This window comes from Elgaria multicarinata, chromosome 10 (genome assembly GCF_023053635.1).
Source record: "Elgaria multicarinata webbii isolate HBS135686 ecotype San Diego chromosome 10, rElgMul1.1.pri, whole genome shotgun sequence".
In the NCBI taxonomy this organism is placed as follows: Eukaryota; Metazoa; Chordata; class Lepidosauria; order Squamata; family Anguidae; genus Elgaria; species Elgaria multicarinata.
This window is the reverse complement of record NC_086180.1, coordinates 95,665,220-95,684,772: the sequence shown is the minus strand read 5'-3', so window position 1 is coordinate 95,684,772 and position 19,553 is coordinate 95,665,220. Positions and strand designations below refer to the sequence as shown.

Sequence of the window (19,553 nt, the reverse complement as noted above, 5' to 3'; positions counted from 1 at the left end):
CGATGGGGGCTACCAGGATGAAGCCTCCCCCCTGGAGAAGATCATTTCCTCTTCAACAGGGTTTTAATGGAATTGTCTTAATGTGGGTTGAGGGTTTTAATGGAATTATTTTATATGGTATTGTAAAGCGCCTCAATGCCAGAAATGGTGAGAAATGGTGAGGCGGCGCTATAAAAATGCTTTAAATAAATAAATAATAAATTCAACACATCCTTCTCAGTCAGGGCCATGGCAACAGGGCAGGAGGCAGCATTGCTAGACTGGGAAAGATATGTCACCAACAATCGGGGGGGGGGTCATCTCCCATGACAGGGGAGACACAGTGCCCCAGTTGCCAAGCAGCGGTGTCAGATGAATCCCACCTACTGTCAAGAGAGGAGATGGCTCTGTCCAGTCTTCTTTCTGTGGCAACATCTGTGCCCCGATGGAGGCATCTCTCCTTTTCACAGGAGGTGGGATTCATCCACCGCTGTATGGTTCATCGCTCCTCCCCACAGAATGGTGGCGCGCCATTCAGTGGGGAGGGCTGAGAGGGCAAGGAAGAGAGACGACGACTCCATGGAGGGGAAGTAGTCCACTCCATGGAGCACCACTTCCGTGTCACCCAAAGGCGCCCCGGAATTTCCCATCTGTGGAGTGGATTATTCCCCCTCTGTGGACTAATGTGTCATCTGAACACAGCCAAAGAATGAGTTACAGTAGAGTATTAGTTTTCCTGTTTCTTGGGTTAAAGCAGGTTGTGATGAAACAGTGTTGTGGGGCATAGTGTAACCTACAGAGTAAAAACATGTTCCTGGGGAGTATCTCCAGGCAGTATCCTCCTTTTTGCACTCTGAAGTGAGGCTGGGGTGTCTGGCATGTGGGTAGCTAACAGTCTTCAAAGCAGTAAGCTTCATCAGGCTCTGGGGCAGAAGGTTGAAAGGTTCCAGGGCAAGGTGGGTGGAACTGCCCGACCCCTTGATGTTACTCTCCAACCTGCACCCCTCCCATTGGAAGGGATGGAAACTTCACTAACTTCCAGTATAAGGGAAAGGATAGCTCAAAGCACAGTGTTAACAGGAGATATCCTGCTACCATACAATGTGGGGAATCATTTTGTCAAGGCAAAGCTGTTAGACTGGCAGACTTAGGCCTTAGCTAGACCTAAGGTTTATCCCGGGATCGTCCCGGGGTCATCCCTGTGCATCTAAATGACACACAGGGGATCCCAGGAGCAGGCAGGGACGACCCCGGGATAAACCTTAGGTCTAGCTAAGGCCATAGATAGCCCTTGGGGTTTGAAAGGTGGGGGATAAATGTTTCATATAAATACAAATAAAATGGTTTCCCCAGCAGCATTAATATCACAAGTAGGGAAGAGGAGAGATGGGGGGGGGGGGGGGGCTGGGGACTGGCTGCACAATCCTTGCTCTCAACCCATTGCACCCTCTCCCCCAAATTGGTAGGATAACATAAAACAGAAGCATGTACAGCTGTCACCATGTTTACCTCTCAGGTTCTATTATGTCTTATACTGTATCAGATGGGGGGGGGAGGTAAACAGGAAGAAACTAGCAGTAGCTGATTAGCCTCTAGCAGATCTAGAACTCATAACCTGAAGGATGTCAGGTGGGAATTCAGCCTGTGTACAGGCTGTGTAGAGAAGATTATCCAAATAAGAGAACTATAGCAAGATCACACACAACTCTTTACAACATACGGCCAGAGTGAGTCAGACGGTCTGAGCATCTTGCTGCCAACGGACTGTCTTTGCCTTCCTCCCTCTCAGCTTAACAGGTGTCCAGTTTCACAAAACCAACTGTAGCTCAAATCCAAAAACATGGAATGCTACCATTAGCTTCAAAAAGAATTTGACCAAGTCCCTGAGTTGAGTCTCTTAATTAGGGATTCACTTAAAGTGGTTAAAATGCTATATAAAACATTTTCCAAGTGTTTTCTCAAAAACAAACTGTAATAGTATAGCTATACTGAGGCTTATACTTGTAATTTACATACCTGGGAATTTAGCAAATATTTGGCTCCAAGAGACCAATCGTACATCCCCAGGCAAGTAATCAGCACCACTACTTTTAATGGTTTCTCCATGATCTCTTCTAGTCTTAGAAAATCATATTCGAAGAGTCTCTTACAGCGAAGGAAAGTTAGCTCACGATATTTCTCAAGCGATAATTCTTCTCCAGCGAGACGAGCAAAGAGAGGATCATTTTCAAGAGCTGAGAATATTCTGTTCTTTAAGGAAGAAAAACATTAGAATGCTTGAACAAGTCAGATCTGAATTTCCCAATGAACTTGAAGTATACTTAGTATTTTATATATAATCACTATATTGATTATAGTTCACTACAGTTGTACATATAGTACAGTTCACTATATTACAGTTCACTATATTAAACTATATATTATCAATATATTATCAATATAGTACAGTTCACTATATTAATATTTTTGTAGTAATTTCCCTATGCCATAAGCAATGTAAGAGAATAAAACATTTGAGAAACATTAATAAGCTGCAAATAAAAATGAACAAGATACATATATCTTAAATGGTATGGTATACATATATACCATACCATTTAAGACTACAAAAATCAGATGGTACTATGAATAAATAATATTACATCCAAATTTGCCTTGGTGATTAAAAGCTTTTTTTGGTTTTTTAAAAAAATCTTAACCTGAAGGTGAAGAACACAGAAGGTTTCACAACACAACACAGGGCTCCCTTTGTGCCCAACTGATCTTAGTTGGATAAACAAGAGGATACGCAACAAGGCCTCGTGCCCAGATCTTGACAATGGGAGAAGGCTCTTCCTTAACTAAAAAGAGGAATGGGCCACCACAGAGTGAAAAAACAAGAGAAGTGGCAGAGGGCTCAAAAATCTATTAACTGCATGTATATTCTCCAAGGCATTTTGATAGAACGTCTTCAATGGCACTGTAAACTAATAACATACACATAAGAATAAAAAAAGCTTCATTTTCAGAGGAGTGTAAAGCCACTCATGCATCAATAACAATGGTAATCACAAACTAAAGCAATAAACTAGCGATATAAGTAAATATCATTCGTGTCTCAAAACATGCCCCATTCAAGACTCTGTCAAAAACGCCTTCATTGAAAACGCTTGCAAGTTCTCAAATGTGCTTACACTGAAAGAATGCACAGCTTTTAACTAACAAACAGCTTGAAATGGAGCATTTTCTAAAAATGCACAATTTAATGTTTTAGTCTATGGGGGAAAGTTGCACCATTTTTAAAAATATGTACTGTTTTGTGCAATTTTCCCGTTTGATTGGGACAAGATCACAAATGCTCACGGAAATCAAGGACAGACAAACATCAAGCTGATATTCAGAGATTCTGAGCAAATGTGAACATCAGTTGTTCTCCCATCCCTACAATAAACATATAAAGTCCCACATGTTGTGCTTGCTTACAACTTAGGCTCTTTGTCCCCGCATTTTCTCCTGGATTTCCAGCCCCAATCATCTTCCTCTGTAAGGTGTGAGAATACTGAAGAGAAGGAAATGTGCAGGGGTGGTGGGTCACCTAAGTACACACTGACCCTGTTTTCCTTGTATGCTTTCATTCAGGACAGAAAAGCATACACTGATAATAGTGACCTTTCTGTGAGCCCCTGCCAAAGGAAGTTAGGCAGGTGGCTACCAGGAGGAGGGCCTTCTCTGCTGTGGCACCCTGGCTGTGGAACGAGCTCCCTAGAGAAGTTCGCCTGGCACTTATGTTATATTCTTTCTGACGTCAGGTGAAGATCTTTTTTCTTCCCCCAGTATTTTAACATTTTACCATCCCAGTCTTTCAACTTGCTGTTTTAAATCTGTTTTTAAATCTGCATTTTAAATCTTTCCATTGCTGCTCGGTTCTATACTATGCCATAATACGTTTGTTAGACCATAATATGCCACAAGGCTCTTTGCTGTTAATGAGTATGTTTGTGTAGGATTGTCCTTTGCAACACATTCATTGCATTTCAAGTAAATGAAAACTTCTTAATTTTTAAGATGAGCAGAGCAAGTCTGATTGATGTTCTGAAAATGTCTAATTTGCTAGTTTTACTTTTGATGAAATGCAAAAATGCAGGACTTACTTACTCCTCTCTCTTGCGGACTTGTGTTACCTGTGTTATGTGGCTTTTTCTTTTTCCATGCATGCTGGAGGGATTAGCATAATTACCCGTGGCAGCGTGGTTTGTCATGTCAAGCAAACTGAGCCAGGGTGGCTTGTTGCCATAGGTAGCAAACCACCCAAAACTCATTGGCTGTGGTAGTGTTCTGAATGGCTTGTCACCCATTTCTCTTTTGCAAGCACAAAGGATGGATTCAAATCAGATATTAATTATTTATTTTGCTTTCTTAGCAATAGACCTCTGAGTAAGAAACTAGGAAATTGATGTCCCCAAATAAGCTTTGTGCCACACTCAAATCATATGCCCCTGCCACCAGGAGGATTGTTGCAGATCAACCGCCACACCATCATCTCTGCCCAAAAGCTTAATTTCTGTGCAAGCTGTGCACAGGATGAGTAATGTAAGTCATCTGACGCAACCCTGGAGGAGACAGTTTGCCAGGTGTCCTCCACATTCAAAGGCCCCTTTTGTGTTGTGGTCTTAAGGGGCTTCCAAGGCGGTCCAGAGTAAAATTGTTGGTTCCATTTATATTCTGCCTTTTCCTCCAAGGAGCCCAAGGCATGGGCATACATGATCCTCCCCTCTCCATTTTATCATCATAGAAGTCCAGTTCAGCACAGGAAGAGACAAAGTTACTCTTTCAGATGCATCAAAATTTTATGAGAGTTACATGGACAACCGTGGTACAAGTGAGATGGACAATTTTGTAATTTACTTAAAGATGACTGTGTAGGGGCCTTGCTAAGTGCGCTTGAGGATTAGGACAAGCCATGGGTTAATATGGGATTGTTAACCCACAAACAGCCCAAAGTATCCCTATTCATACATCACAGAAACAATCCTTGAAGGTGGCATTTGAAGGTTGTTAATGCAAACAGGAAGCCCTCTCATGTATGACTCAGGTGGAGCGTGTTTCCCATAGTTTATAGGTTAATTAATCTACGATTTGCCTCCAGATACCACTGTTATGTCTGAGCAGGATCAATATCTGAATAAAATTAAGGTATTTCTACTTTTAAATTCCATAAATATAGCAAACTGTCCAATTTTATCTGATAGTTAAGTTATACTGTGGAATGGCCTGCCGGAGGAGACAGCTATAAAGACTAGTCTCTTCTGGCAGGCCTACCCAGATGAATTTTAAACCTAAGAATTTTAAGATGCTGTGATTATAAAATAATATTTTATTATTGTATTGGTTTTATATGCTCTTTTAACTAATTTTATGTATTATATTTTATTTAGTGTTGTTCCCTGCCTCGATCTAGAGGGAGAGGTAGGTAAAAAATAAATATATTATTATTATAATAATAATGTATAGAACATGTCAACAAAGACATCATGCCCTGGTCAACAAAGTCAACTAGTGGTCTATTCATTAAATGTTGTACACCTTAAGTCTAGGAGAAACATGACTCTCATGACATAAGAGATCATGTAGATCCCTTCGAACAACCATATTTCCTAGCACATCACAGGTAAGTGCGGGCTACTGGGTGTTTTAAGTGTGCTTACAATATTTTTTTCATTTACATTGTAAGGTTTTGGTAACACATATTATATTAAAACTTACCTTAAAATGGATGAGTTCTTCCTCTTCTATGAATAGTGCCATCTCCTTCCAATTGAAGGAGGCTATTTTCCGGTAGGCAGAGAGTGGTCCACTGGGTAGGTCTGGGAGCAGCAAAGCGGTTCGAGAGCTGGCCTCTTCCAGATCACTGATAGAGGCCATCTTAACATAAAAAACTTGATCTAGGAGCAACCCCCAAATTAGTCAGAACAAATAAAAACTTGTACTAAAAGTTTTCACAAATACTTTTGAAAGATTCTCCTCTCAGTTTACATTAACAGCTGTTCAACAGTTAGAAAGAGTTGATGTACGCAGCCACTGATAAAAAGATGACCTTTTCCATTTCTAATTTGGTACAATTACTGCCTTTGGTAAATAACTTTGGTCCTGATCCAGCCCTTATACACAAGTGCAGGGGGGTGGGGAAAGGTGCACCTCTCATCATACCAATACAGAGCAGGGAGTGGTGTGTGGAAAGAATGCACTTTAGGGCAGGCAAGGTCTTTCAGCCCTTATCAGAGGATTTCCCAAGCCACATCCTGGGCACTTGAAAGATACCAAGTTATCGTCTTAAGTGACTATAGTGTCCACTTTGCACCCAGCCTCTTTCAGTAGCCAGCTGCTAGGCTAGCAATTTATGAGTGAGCTGTACTGTGAATGAATGAGGATGTCAGTCACTGCCACAAATCCTCCCCCCGCCCCATGGAAATAATATCTGAACAAAGAACATGCCCAGCATGGCCAGGCCACTGTACACACTAAAATGTACACATTCCAGGCTGACTCAGCATTGTGCCAAGTAGGTACTGAGAAATCACCAGGAGGATGCATCATCAGATCCTTCCAAGCTATTGATTGGTCAGTTTGAATGTCCCTCTCTGGGAGCTGCCAGCCCTCACATAAATATCTGTGATCTGTTATGCACAGGAAGAATTCCCCCTAAAGAAGCACCACTGGCTTAAGTTATGCCGGGAAGCCCCGGGTGTGGGCCCCATCCTTCCCTGCCACTTGAAAGCTGCTTTGATGAGATATTCTGTAAATCCTAGGAACAGAGGGTGCTGCTGTATGCTGAGCCAGAGCACGGCTCCATCTAGCCCAGTCTTGTTGTCACTGTCTGGCAGCAATGGCTCTCCAGGGTTTAAGTCAAGATTCTTTCCTGGCTCTTCCTGGAGATGCCAGGGATGGAACCTGGGGTCTTCTGCATGCAAAGCAGGCGTTTTCCCACTGAGCTATATGGCCCTTCCCAAATGCTGATGAATTTTAGTTAGCTAATTTGAATATTCTATTTTTAGAGTAAATGACTATTTCTGAACTTCGCTCTACTTGGTTCTTTAGTACATATGCAACTGGATCATGGTGCTGACTTGCTGGACTGCTTGGCAAACATGGTTACCTGGGTTTTAAGGTGTTTAAAGGAAACTCTGCGCAAAAGGGCCTATCCTTTTCCATACGTAAAAAGGGCATGAGCCTGAATTCCGAGGTATACAGGTTATGAGATTAAATATAAATATTCAGTAAATTACCAATACGGGGATGTTGGCAGCCTATCTCTGAGTAATATAAACGAAAGGGTGTCTTTGCAGCAAGAGCTATTGGCAAATTTAATCCTACAACTCCCATAACAGTCCTTTCATGAGCACTTTCTGTTTCAGGAAGCAATGCATAGTAAGTGTCTCTTGTATGGAATACTTCATGGTCTCCTTTGAGGATGAGAGCAACTAGGGGTGTGCACGGACCCCCTGCTCCGCTTCTTTTCCAGATCCGCAATTTGCGGATAGGGCTGCTTCGCTCCGCCCCGCTCCGCCTATAGTCCGCTCTGCTCCGGAACTCCGGATCTGGATCGGAGCGCCGCTTTCCCCCCCATAGGCTTGCATTGAAATCCAAAAAAGTCTACAACTTTTTTTCTGTTAAAGTTAGAAACCTCAAGTTTGGCACCATGACACCTCATGGACGTATACACACACATGCAAAGACTCAAGCCAATCCCATCATCCCCTGATTTTTGAGGAATTTATGAAAATCGGATACCCCATTTGCAGACATGGAGTGTTCTCCAATATTTTGACAGATAAAAAAAATTGAAGTGGGCACCCTCACAGATGCCATCTAGATCCACATTCATGGCAAGACTCAAGCAAATCCCATCATCCCCTGATTTTTGGCGGTGCTCTAACCTCTAACGCTCCACCCATAACCCCAATTCACACCCCTTTCAATATCTCCGTCAATTTTCATGTTAGAAACCTCAAACTCAGCACCATGATAGCTTATCCAGGGATACACATGCATGCCAAGGCTCAAGCCAATCCCATCATCCCCTGATTTTTGGGGAATTTATGAAAATCGGACACCCCATTTGCAGACATGGACTGTTCTCCGACGTTTTGACAGATAAAAAAAATTGAAGTGGGCACCCCCACAGATACCATCTAGATCCACATTCATGCCAATTTTCAAGCAAATCCCATCATCCCCTGATTTTTGGCGGGGCTTAAACCTTTTAACTCACCCCAAATCAAGTCCCATGCTACAACTATGTCAATTTGCATGTCAGAAACCTCACGTTCGGTCCCATGACAGCTGATCCATGTGTCCACATGGACGCCAAGTTTCAAGCCAATCCCATCATCCCCTGATGTAAGGGGAATTTATGAAAATCGGACACCCCATTTGCAGACATGGACTGTTCTCCGACATTTTGACAGATAAAAAAACTTGGAAGCAGGCACATCCGCATTCATGGCAAGTTTCAAGAATATTCCATCATCCCCTGATTTGGGGGGGGCTTTAACCTCCAACGCAGCACCCCTACCCGCAATTCAAACACCCGTTTTCTATTTCTCCGTCAATTTTCACGTTAGAAAGTAAAACCTCAAACTCGGCACTATGATTATCCATGCTTGCCAAGCCTCAAGACAATCCCATCATCCTCTGATTTTTGGGGAATTTATGAAAATCGGACACCCCATTTGCAGACATGGAGTGTTCTCCGACATTTTGACAGATAAAAAAAATTGAAGCAGGCACCCTCACAGATGCCATCTAGATCCACATTCATGGCAAGACTTAAGCAAATCCCATCATCCCCTGATTTTTGGCGGTGCTCTAACCTCTAACGCACCACCTATAACCCCAATTCACACCCCTTTCGATATCTCAGTCAATTTTCACATTAGAAACCTCAAACTCGGCACCGTGATAAATTATCCATGGATACACATGCATGCCGAGACTCAAGCCAATCCCATCATCCCCTGATTTTTGGGGAATTTATGAAAATCGGACACCCCAGTATCTCAGGGATTTAAAGCTGCAGACAGCTCAATGGGGCCATTTCAAAGGAAATCCCAACATGCCATGAATTGGGGAGTAGAGATAAACCTATATGAATCTTCTTCCACACTTGAAAAATTGATTTGGAACTTCCAAAAGTCTAAGTGAGCGCAGGAAGGACTTATCCCCTGAGTCAAAGCAAGACATAAACCATCCCTGCAAGGCGGGCAGGGGAGGAGGGAGGGAAGGCAGGCAGGCAGCAGACATTTCTGGGGGCATAAGGAAGTGAGCCAAGGATAATTTCAAAGCCAGTAATGCAAACCATCCCTGTGAGGTGGGAGCAGCACAGAGAGATGCCTTTTCTTTTGCATCCCATAACTACTAGGAGGCTAGGAGGATAAGAGTAAAGCTTTGTGATCCTTGCTTCAGAGTTGATTGACTGCACTGTGATCACAGCCATTACTAAACAACAAAATAATAATGTTAATAATAGCAGTACTAATTAATATTAATAGCAATAATAACAACAACAACAACAACAACAACAACAACAATAAGGAGTTGAACCACAATGAAAGCCTGCCTGACTTCACTGAAGTGGAAAAGCCAGGAGAGCTTGGGCTATAGAGTGTAAAATGGAATAAATAAATAAATAAATGAGGGGTGGAATTAAAAGCAGCAGTGCTGCTGAATAAACAAGAAGAATTTTTTTAAAGGCTATGTCTGTCTTTTACCAGTAAGAGGGAAGTGGACGTGCCCAAGGGGAGGGGGATTAAGAAGTAACCTTTCACTTCAACTCATGAAAGGCATTAGCTCAGCTGCTTCTATGCCAAGAAGCTACCTGTTACTTCAACTCATGACAGGCATTAGCTTCAGCACAGGGCACATCCACATGCCCTAAGGGAGCTCATCCCCTTGCACCACATCTATTCAGTTGTTCCCCAAGGTTATGGTCGGTAGCAGTGCTGTGTTTCCTATCTGTTATTTATTTGCTTAGTATATGATTTCAGGTTGTGTTTGTGCATTTGGTGGGGCTACTGTTTTAAAAAACACTGGGAAAAGTCCGTTCAGACTAAGAAAGAGAAGTTTCCCAGGATCCCAAGTTACCCGTTTTGCCTATCCCCTGCTCCAACTTTGGGATCATGTGATCATGACCGGGAGTTGACTCTGCCCCTCAGCACTTCGAAAAGGTACCTTTTCCCGAGTTTTTTTTACATATTTTTTCAAAAAAATATAGCAAGTGAACTGCAGCACGCAGACAGCTGAGAGTAGGCTCAAAATGACCCCCAGCCACGACTCTCTAAGCACAAGAAGTTTCAGAAAGATAGCTTTAAAAACAACACAGTTATCCCCTTTTCTTTTCCGCAATGCAATCCTATGGGCGAAATTTTTCAAAATGGCGATCGGAGCACTCCGCGGAAAGAGAATCGCTCCGCCTATGGGAGCTTCTCTTCACTGTGCTTCTACGGGTCCCTGGTCCGCTTCTACTCCGCCTCTGGGCAAGGTGGAGCAGGCCAATTCACTTCTGATTCTCCGATTCTAATCGGAGCGGAGCACACCTTAAGAGCAACCCTAGCTAGAGAAGTTATCAGAAACACTCTAAGCATTTCTCCTCCTTGATAAACGCTGCTATAAATACCAAGAGAGCAACAATGCTGCAACACACAGGTTGGGGGAGATGAACGCTTGGAGCAAGAGCGACCTGCAGTGGGGCGCAGCGAAGGCAAAGGGCTCATGGCGGCGGGGCAGCAGTTGGGGCAGCCTGCGCCCTTCGTCCCCATTGAACGTGGCTTCCCACAGTCGCTGGGGAAATGACCCCCCCCCCCCAGCAATATATTGTTCCCTGCTACAATACGAAGTGTTTTGGACTGGCTTTGTGTTGAATTGCCATGAGATTTATAAGAAACCTGCTCCGTGGGGAGATGAAAACGGCTGGAAGTGGACCATCGCGGCTGCCTGCATTTGGGGGCTGAGCTACGGGGACGGCCGTGACGCCGGCCTGAACCTTGTGACCCCTCTCCCCCCCCCGCCCCCGGGCCTGGGCTTCGGCTGGGCAGCCTGCCACAACCCTTTCCCACCGTTGGGCACATTTGGGAATCGGAGAAACTACTGTGGGCTCCACCACAAAATGGCTTCTCCGGAGGATAGGGCTGCAGGGGCCTGGATTGGCAAAAGTGGGCTGGAGAGAGAACGAGGGAGGCCGGAGGTTGGGCCCAAGCAAGCGGGGAAGCCGCCACGGGCAGCTAAACACAGGGGCAGCAGGAGCCACGAAGGGAGAGGGCGGAGCCGGACGCGACATTCCCCGAGGCTTTTCTCGAGGACTATATTTGGGGTGCGGGGGCCTTTGCGGCGCCGTGAGACGCGCCTGCGAGCTCCGCGTCGGACCCCCCCTCGCTAGAGCGCTAAGTGGAGGGTGAGCCGGGGGTGGCGGCGGTTCAGGCGAGGCCGCACACTGCTCCGCGTGTCTCGTGGCGGGGGGGGGGGCCTGGGCCCCCAGCTCCATGTGCTCAGGCTCGCCGCGTGCGGGTCCAGCGAGGGCAGAAACCAGCCATTTCGGGAGCGGAAAGGGCGCGTGTCTGTGCGCCCCCTTCCCTCCCCCCGGGGGCTTTTCTTTCCCGCACGCTTCCAGGTGTTTGCTTTCCCAGCAACGACGGCACCCAGGAGCGACTCACTACGGTTGGCAGCGGGGGCAACCCCGGAAGGCCCGCTGTTCGTGGGGCGACGCCCCAAGTGCCGGGATTCCCACGATTCTCGTATGACCTCAAGGGCGAGACTCGGGCGCGTGTCTTTCCTAAGCGGGCAGGGAGAGGGCGGCGGCGACTCTTCCTCTCCCCTGCCTGCCTGCCTTCCCCGAACAACGCAGCAGGCGAATCGGCAGGAAGAACTCTCCGCCCCGCCTCCGCGTCCTCCCGGGCCCCAACCCCAAAGCGTTTCCCTTGGGCGCGCCGCGGTGGGCTGGGAGAAGGGCCCAAGGGCCCGCGGTGGGCAGCCTGGGGCCATCCCGATTGGGGGGCGGGGCGGGGGGCTACACTTTCGCCAGCCCTGGTCAGCAGAACTAACGGTGAGGGGAGTTGTAGGCCAGAACATATGGAGGGCCCGTCCCCCCCCCAGCCCCCGGGGGACACATTTAACTAGATTCAGCGTTGCTGAAATCTGGGGTGTTAAGAGTTGCACAGGGATTTGGGGCAAGAAATCCAAACCGCCCAAGGAAAGGAAGGAGCGGTGGGATGGCGGCGGCGGCGGGGGCTGCTGCTGCCCCCGCTATAAGCTCTAACGGTTCAAAGCACCCTGTGCGGAGGCGGAGTGTCACCAGCACGCGCACAGGCCTCCCAGCCGCGCGCACAGACCCCCTCCCCCCTCCCGGAGCCAAACGCCACCACTTGAACAGCCTGAGGCTGGAACCTGAAATGGTTTTACTGCTTATGTAATAAGCTGAAGGTGTTTAGGATAGTCACTGTAGAGCAGGTGATAAAGCCAAGCAGACGTGTCACTCTCCACACCACTGACAATCCTAACTGACACTCACTAACCCCTCTCTAGACACCCCCATTTATACTCCTCCTCCTTTCACAGCATCATCAGCCCCATCCACTCAGTCCAACATTCTGGACTCACTAGACGTACAAATTTAGACATACCTAAGGGAACAGAACTTTGGGGTAATGCCACGTGGAGGTTTAAACTGCTACCCCCTTTTGTAAGACTTTTAAAAGGGGGAAATGAGGGGGGAGTGCGAGGGTCATACAGGACGCTGAGCTCCAGGGAGGTGGTGATTAACCTTTTCCCTTTGGTCCTTTTTTGCATTCAAGGGCTGACTTCTGACGATGCCCCAATCAACAACGGGTGGGAGGGCATATATTAGGAACAGAATAGGAAACAACCATTGGTTACGTCCGTCCGACCTCAGCCAAGATCTCTTCTCTTGCGAGCATCAGCAGGGGTTTTCTGTTTTTTCTCTCTGACTGAGTGGGCTGGTTTTAATTGCCAAAAAACAACAACAACAACAACCCACCAAATGGAAAGTGTCCCCCCACCCCCCAGCGGAAAAATACTAAAACGAAGGACAGAATTCAGTGTATTCCTATGGCCGTTCTGAAGAACCATGAAAAGAATCGCATGGCACCTTAAAGACTAACAAATTTATTACGGCATCCAGTTTTGTAGACTAGAGTCCATTTTATTGCATGCATGAATCCTAAATTCCTATGTATAGGAGAGCAGGGTATGAACAATGACGTTAATGAGGGGACAAATAATGCAAAATAAACTGACAATTGTGTTAACAGTTTAGTGACCATTTACAAAGTAATGTTGAGAAATACAGACGTCCAGCTATGTGTACATATTTACCAACTTTTAAGGATAACATAATGCCTCTGATGAAATGCATCTACTCCACGAAAGCTTCTGCTATGCCAGCTTTCCCTAGTTGGTACTCTCCAGATGTGTTGAACTACAACTGCCATTATTCGTGAGTATTGCCCGCACTATCTGGGGATGGTAGGAGTTGTAATCCAACAATCTAGAGAGCGCTAGGCTGGGGTAAACTGCTTTGTGCCACATGTCTTTAAGATGCTACGACTCTGTCTTGTCTAATATGGTCACCTCTCTCATAATTCTCTGGATATTCTATATCATCCGTTTTTGTATAGCCGAAGGGTCATGCTACAATTTTAAAAGGATGCTCTTTAAAAAATCCCTGGGGTGAGACAAACAATTGTTCTAGGAGGGGTAGTGGCGCCCACTGGCATTAAAGCTTGCATGGACAGGCTTGGTTCTTCAAAAACAAACAAACAAACAAACAAACAAATGGAAAACCTCTTAAAACCACACGAAATAATGCCCTATTCTTGCTATCTTTTGTTTCGGGGTGCGGTGGGGGGAGGCGCGCTGCTCCTTAGTCGTGGTTAGGTTAAAATCCTGACTTTCTGATTTCCATGGGGACTTTTTGTTTTGTTTTAAATTGCTTCTCCAACGAAAACCCGGAAACCCCCTGCACAGACCGCGGCGTGAGCCACTCTGCTGGCGTCTGCCTCTGCGAGCGCGTCGCGCGCTTGGGCGTGACGTCCTGCTCCGCGCCCGCTCTCCCGCTGGGCCATGGAGCGGCTGGGGGAAGCGCGCGTCCGGGACCCACTGCGGCTGCTCCCGGGGGGCTTCTGGGCCGCCGTCCGCGTGTGGCTGGAGAAGCCGCAGGTGGCCAACAAGCGGCTGTGCGGCGCCCGCGTGGAGGAGGCCCGGAGGGTCGCCCGGCCCCTGCCCCTGCCCCTGCCCGGGCCAGGCGGGGAGGGGCCCGCCGCCGCCCCCCGGCCGCCGGCGCTGGAGGCTGCTTGGGCAGCCTTGCGCTGCCGCGAGGACTGTGAGGCGCTGGGCCTCCTCGAAGGCACCGCGGGGAAGCAAGAGGAGCTGGAGGTGGTGCTCAGGACCCTCGTGCCCAAAGGCAGCCCTCCCGCGCCCGCGAAGGAGGTGGTAGTAAAAGGTGACTTGACGGGCGCGGCCTCGTTCCGCCTGGGCGCTCTCCGGAGCGCGCGTGGAGCTGCTGCGGGGCGAAGGGCCCGAGCCCCGCTCTCGGTTGGCAGGGCGTAGCGTTGTGCCACAGATCCTTTGGGCTGGGGCGGTAGGGCCCGTTGTTGCTGCGACTCACCGAAAACACAGCACTACAGGACGAGGTGGAACTCGCTACCGCGAGATGTAGCAACGGCCACCAGTTTGGATGGCTTTAAAAGGGGGTTGGATAAGTTCCTGGTGGAGAAGACTCAATGGCTACTAGCCCTGATGGTTGTGTGCTACCTCTAGTAGCCGAGGCAGTAAGCCTGTGTGCACCAGTTGCTGGGGAACATGGGTGAGAGGGTGCTGTTGCACCATGTCCTGCTTTGTGGGTCCCTGGCCGATGGCTGCCTGGCCACTGTGTGAACAGAGTGCTGGGCTAGATGGACCCTTGGTCTGATCCAGCCTCAGGGCTCTTCTTATGTTCTTATATTGGCTCTTAATCCGCCTTAAACCATGCTGGGGACCTCTGTAGAACGCTCCTGGAATTGTTAGGGCTGAAAAGATGGGAAATTCAGTATCAGGCCTTACTAGGAAAGGGCTTGAGCATCAAATCTCTTATATTCTTATATCCACCTTAAAGCATCTCTGAGAGATGATTGTTCAAGAGACAGCTGGACAACCATCTGTCAGGGATGCTTTAAGGTGGATTCCTGCATTGAGCAGGGGGTTGGACTCGATGGCCTTATAGGCCCTTTCCAACTCTACTATTCTATGATTCTAAGACATTTCCAAGGGCAACAGAAAAATTCTTCTAGATAGCTATAGTATAAGAATAAATACCTCATGATTCCACGAGGAGTTTGAAAGTCCCCCTCTAGTGGATAACACTGTAGCTGCACTGGTTTCAAAATTAGGACAACTGCAGAAATGATCTGGTGTAATGCAAGTTTTGAGGCTTCAGCCTTAGCCATTAAGATGACATTGGTTGCCTGTTTTACCAGAGTTTCAAGCCTTTGGCACGAGGAACCCTTGGAATGTACAGTTTAGCAGAACTTCATTCTTTGTAAATTTTATGTAAGTTACCTAAGGCTTTTCCCCCTTGCTGGTAGATATATGCTTAAGCACCAAATTGTTTTTTCTGCCTGCACTTAAGCAGCAGATGTGTTCAGTCTAAATGTATGAAATCAGTTTATATACTTCAAATATAAGTTTCTTTTTTTATTATTCTTTTCTTTGGCAGGTAACCCTTAGAATTACAGGACAAGCTGAAGTTTCTTCCTCTGTTCTCTAGATAAGAGAACCCTGCCAAGCCCTCTGTTCCTTATGCTCCTTTAAACTGCACTTTAAGCATAGAAGTTATAGGGACTTCACAGGCTTCCACAGGATGCAGCAGCTTTGCCAACATGGATGAGAGTTCAGAGTTTTCACCTAATGCCTGAATAACATACAAACAACACGCGTAAAAGGAATGGGAGTACGCATGGCCACCCCTTTCCTCACTTGTGTTGGCTCCACCTCTCAGTTCCCGACCTCCCCACCCATGTTGAGTGGGGATGTCTGGAGTGGGCTTTGAAACACATTTGCTGGAACCCCAGTATTATTATTATTATTATTATTATTTATTTATATAGCACCATCAATGTACATGGTGCTGTACAGAGTAAAACAGTAAATAGCAAGACTCTGCCGCATAGGCTTACAATCTAATTGTAAGTAGAAGCCTTTGCACATCTGAGAACTTTATAAAGCAGGGTTCCCAGGCACATGGAGGCTTCTGCTCATGTTCAAACAAATGTAATGAGAAGCCTGCTCCAGGCAGGGACATTGGGAGTGGGGCTGGCATGTATGGTCCCATTATTCTTGTTGCTTGTGCCTTAATCAGTCTTAATGCCTGAACAGGGCTATAGAACTGGTGTCATGTAGCGACTAAGACTAGGTTTTGAGCATGAGGTCCCTAGTATTGCCACGAATTAACTCAGTGGTCTTTAGCAAATCACTTCATTTCAGTCTCAACTTCCACCTACGATAGAGGTCTACGTCATGAGGTTATTGTAAGGATTATTGTGTACTAAATACTCTGAACTCTGTGTTATATAAATTCTTTGCAAGGATAACTTGAACAAGTACAATTATACTTTTTGTAAATATTTACAGATGTCTTTAATGGGATTGCAACCTTTTTGCCATTGGAGCAAACACATGAAAGCAACTATAAGGTCAAGAAGTGCAACGTTTATCAAATTCGACTTCTGCACATACAAGACGATGAATGGTGAGTGCTGTGAAGATGTTCCCACTCTTTTTTATGTCTTTGTCCTGTGATGATCATGTCTTGTTGACCCAGATTAGACAGATTAACTAAACTATAATTGATAAAAATATTTGTGTTCAATTTATAAGGTTCAGCTATGTTAAGCTTTTTTTAAAAAAATAGTCAGGTTTAGAACTTACCCCTGGGAGCACATGGAGTGCAGGGGCACTAGTGTCCACTTCGTATCCTTTAATTAGGGGTGTAATCCTAGGAACATCATCACTGCCGACTATCTCAATAGGATTGCACCCTTAGTTGGTGTAATTAAAATCCACACAGCCTTGCCCTAAATATGCAAGAGTCACTGAACAAAAACAGTTTCCGTTTAATCAAATAGAGCCATATTTGATTGGTTTGTGGTACAATTGCATTTGAAAAAACATATAATTGAACTGCTCTGATTCATTTTTTTAAAGGTCTCTGTCAATTTTATCATCATCTCCAGAAAACTATATTTCAGATGGAATTGTTTATCCTAAAACTTTGTGGCTTGGAAGGAAACTGCTCTCTAAACTGGCTAAATGGTCCACAGAGACCACGAAGCAAGAATTTAAGAGTACACTCTCTCTCATTTCTGTGGCTAGATACAGCAAAATTTATCAAGATCTGAAGGAAAAATACAAGGATATTGTAAAGGTAAGCAGCAGAACAGCTTATTTATTTACTTTCAGTTTTTTAATTAACATTTATGTGGAAGTAGTCTTAAATTTGTATGCATGTTCAAGAATTTTCTTAGTCTGTTTAGCCAATGTGTTTATGCCTCTTTCCACCCCGTCTCTCTTCCGCAACCTTTCAAAAGTGTATCCATCCTAAGGGTTTTTTTTAATGGGTGTATGCAGTTTGCGTATGCCCAATATACTAGTGCAGATTCGAGAGATGGATATTTTGCAGTTGCTAAATGTGTGAAATGATAGCCAGGTTTTGAATACTGTAGGGTTTTTTAAGGGGATACAGTAGAAGTCTGTAGAACATTGGCCAGGCCAATGTTTAATGTGGCTGCTGATGCAATAAAATGTATTTTTAATATGTAACTAAACATATTGAAAGAGAGTGGCTTCATATTTTTACATGCCCAAAACAATTAATTCCTCATTCAACCCTGCAGCTAGTTGCCCCTTTAAAAGAAGGGCTGCCTACTATTTATTTATTTATTAAGACATTTGTATCCCATCCTATATCACAAGGAACTCAGGGCGGCATACAGATAAAATCATACAAACAATATAAAACAAATATATACAGCTAAAAACAAATTAAACCATTAATAAGCTAAAACTAGTACAGAATTTAAAAACAGTAAAACCAATTAACACAATTAAAACTCTTTACAGCCTTGGTGAATTTAGCCATCAAAGGCTTTGTTAAAAAGCCATGTCTTAACTTGGTGCCGAAATGAAACCAGTGCTGGCGCCAGTTGGGCCTCCAAGGGGAGGATATTCCACAGCTGGGGTGCCACAACAGAGAAAGCCCTCTCCCACGTCCCACCATAGTATATGTCCGGCTGGACATCAGGAAAAACTTCCTGACTGTTAGAGCAGTACCTAGGGAGGTTGTGGGCTCTCCCCCACTAGAGGCCTTCAGGATGCAGCTGTACAACCATCTGTACAACCTTCAAAGCTTTTCACGGTCTAGCTCCTTCCTATCTCTCCTCTCTCATCTCACACTATTGCCCCGCTCGTGCTCTTCGCTCCTCTGATGCCATGTTTCTCGCCTGCCCAAGGGCCTCTACTTCCCTTGCTCGGCTTCGTCCATTTTCGTCTGCTGCCCCTTACGCCTGGAACGCTCTTCCAGAACATTTGAGAACTACAAGTTCAACCACAGCTTTTAAAGCTCAACTAAAAACTTTTCTTTTTCCTAAAGCTTTTAAAACTTGATGTTGTGCAGACTTCTACTGTTACTTTCTACTGTTAGTTTTTCCCTACCCTGTGCCTGCTTACCCTTCCCTGTACCTGTTGGCATTCTCTTCCCCTCCTTATTGTTTTACTATGATTTTATTAGATTGTAAGCCTATGCGGCAGAGTCTTGCTATTTACTGTTTTACTCTGTACAGCACCATGTACATTGATGGTGCTATATAAATAAATAATAATAATAATAATAATAATCTGGCAGGGATGCTTTAAGGTGGATTCCTGCATTGAGCAGGGAGTTGGACTCGATGGCCTTACAGGCCCCTTCCAATTTACTATTCTATGGTTCTATGATTCTCGTGTTGGTGGGGCACGGAGGAGGGCTCCTCCAACAGATCTCAAATCTTGGTCAGGCATATACATAGAGAGGTACTCCCTCAAGTATCGAGGTCCAAAGCCTTTTAGGGCTTTAAACATCATTACCAACACCTTGAATTTTGACCGGAAGCATATTGGCAGGCATTGCTATTCCTTTAAGACTGGTGTTATGTGGTCTCTGTAAGATGTGCCTGCCAGCAGTCTAGCTGCTGCATTTTGCACTAGCTGCAACTTCCGTGTCATCTTCAAGGGCAGCCCCACGTAGAGTGCATTGCAAAACTCTAATCGGGAACTTACTAGTGCATGCACTACTGTGGCTAGGTTGTCCCTGTCCAAGAAAGGCAGTAGCTGGCAAGTGCTCCATGCCACGCTGTCCACCTGGGCCTCCAGTGACAAGGATGAATGTAAGAATACTCCCAAGCAATGCGCCTGCTCCTTCAGAGGGAGTGCAACCCCATCCAGAACAGGTTGTTTCCCAATTCCCAGACACTGGAACCACCAATCCACAGAGCTTCCGTCTTATCAGGATTCAGCTT

General features: G+C 45.7%; 2 protein-coding genes across 4 annotated transcripts in view; one reads left to right on the top strand and one right to left on the bottom strand.

Annotated features, from left to right (window-relative positions):
• Positions 1 to 11,812, bottom strand: part of ACOX3 (acyl-CoA oxidase 3, pristanoyl) — a 65,036-nt gene extending 53,224 nt beyond the window's left edge. The window contains exons 1-3 of one of the 2 annotated variants that reach the window (XM_063135972.1): positions 11,664 to 11,812; positions 5,722 to 5,900; positions 1,996 to 2,229 (exon numbers count right to left, since the gene is read on the bottom strand). In XM_063135972.1, the coding sequence (XP_062992042.1) occupies positions 1,996 to 2,229; positions 5,722 to 5,880 (393 nt within the window). In that variant the 5' untranslated portion in view covers positions 5,881 to 5,900; positions 11,664 to 11,812. The remainder of the gene's footprint in view (positions 1 to 1,995; positions 2,230 to 5,721; positions 5,901 to 11,663) is intronic. The other variant, XM_063135971.1, reaches the window with a different exon arrangement.
• Positions 11,813 to 14,088: 2,276 nt separating this feature from the next.
• TRMT44 (tRNA methyltransferase 44 homolog) overlaps positions 14,089 to 19,553 on the top strand; it is a 43,407-nt gene continuing 37,942 nt past the window's right edge. Inside the window, exons 1-3 of one of the 2 annotated variants that reach the window (XM_063135956.1) lie at positions 14,089 to 14,467; positions 16,633 to 16,750; positions 17,206 to 17,425. In XM_063135956.1, the coding sequence (XP_062992026.1) occupies positions 14,089 to 14,467; positions 16,633 to 16,750; positions 17,206 to 17,425 (717 nt within the window). Of the gene's footprint in view, positions 14,468 to 16,632; positions 16,751 to 17,205; positions 17,426 to 19,553 lie in introns of those variants that run through there. The other variant, XM_063135957.1, reaches the window with a different exon arrangement.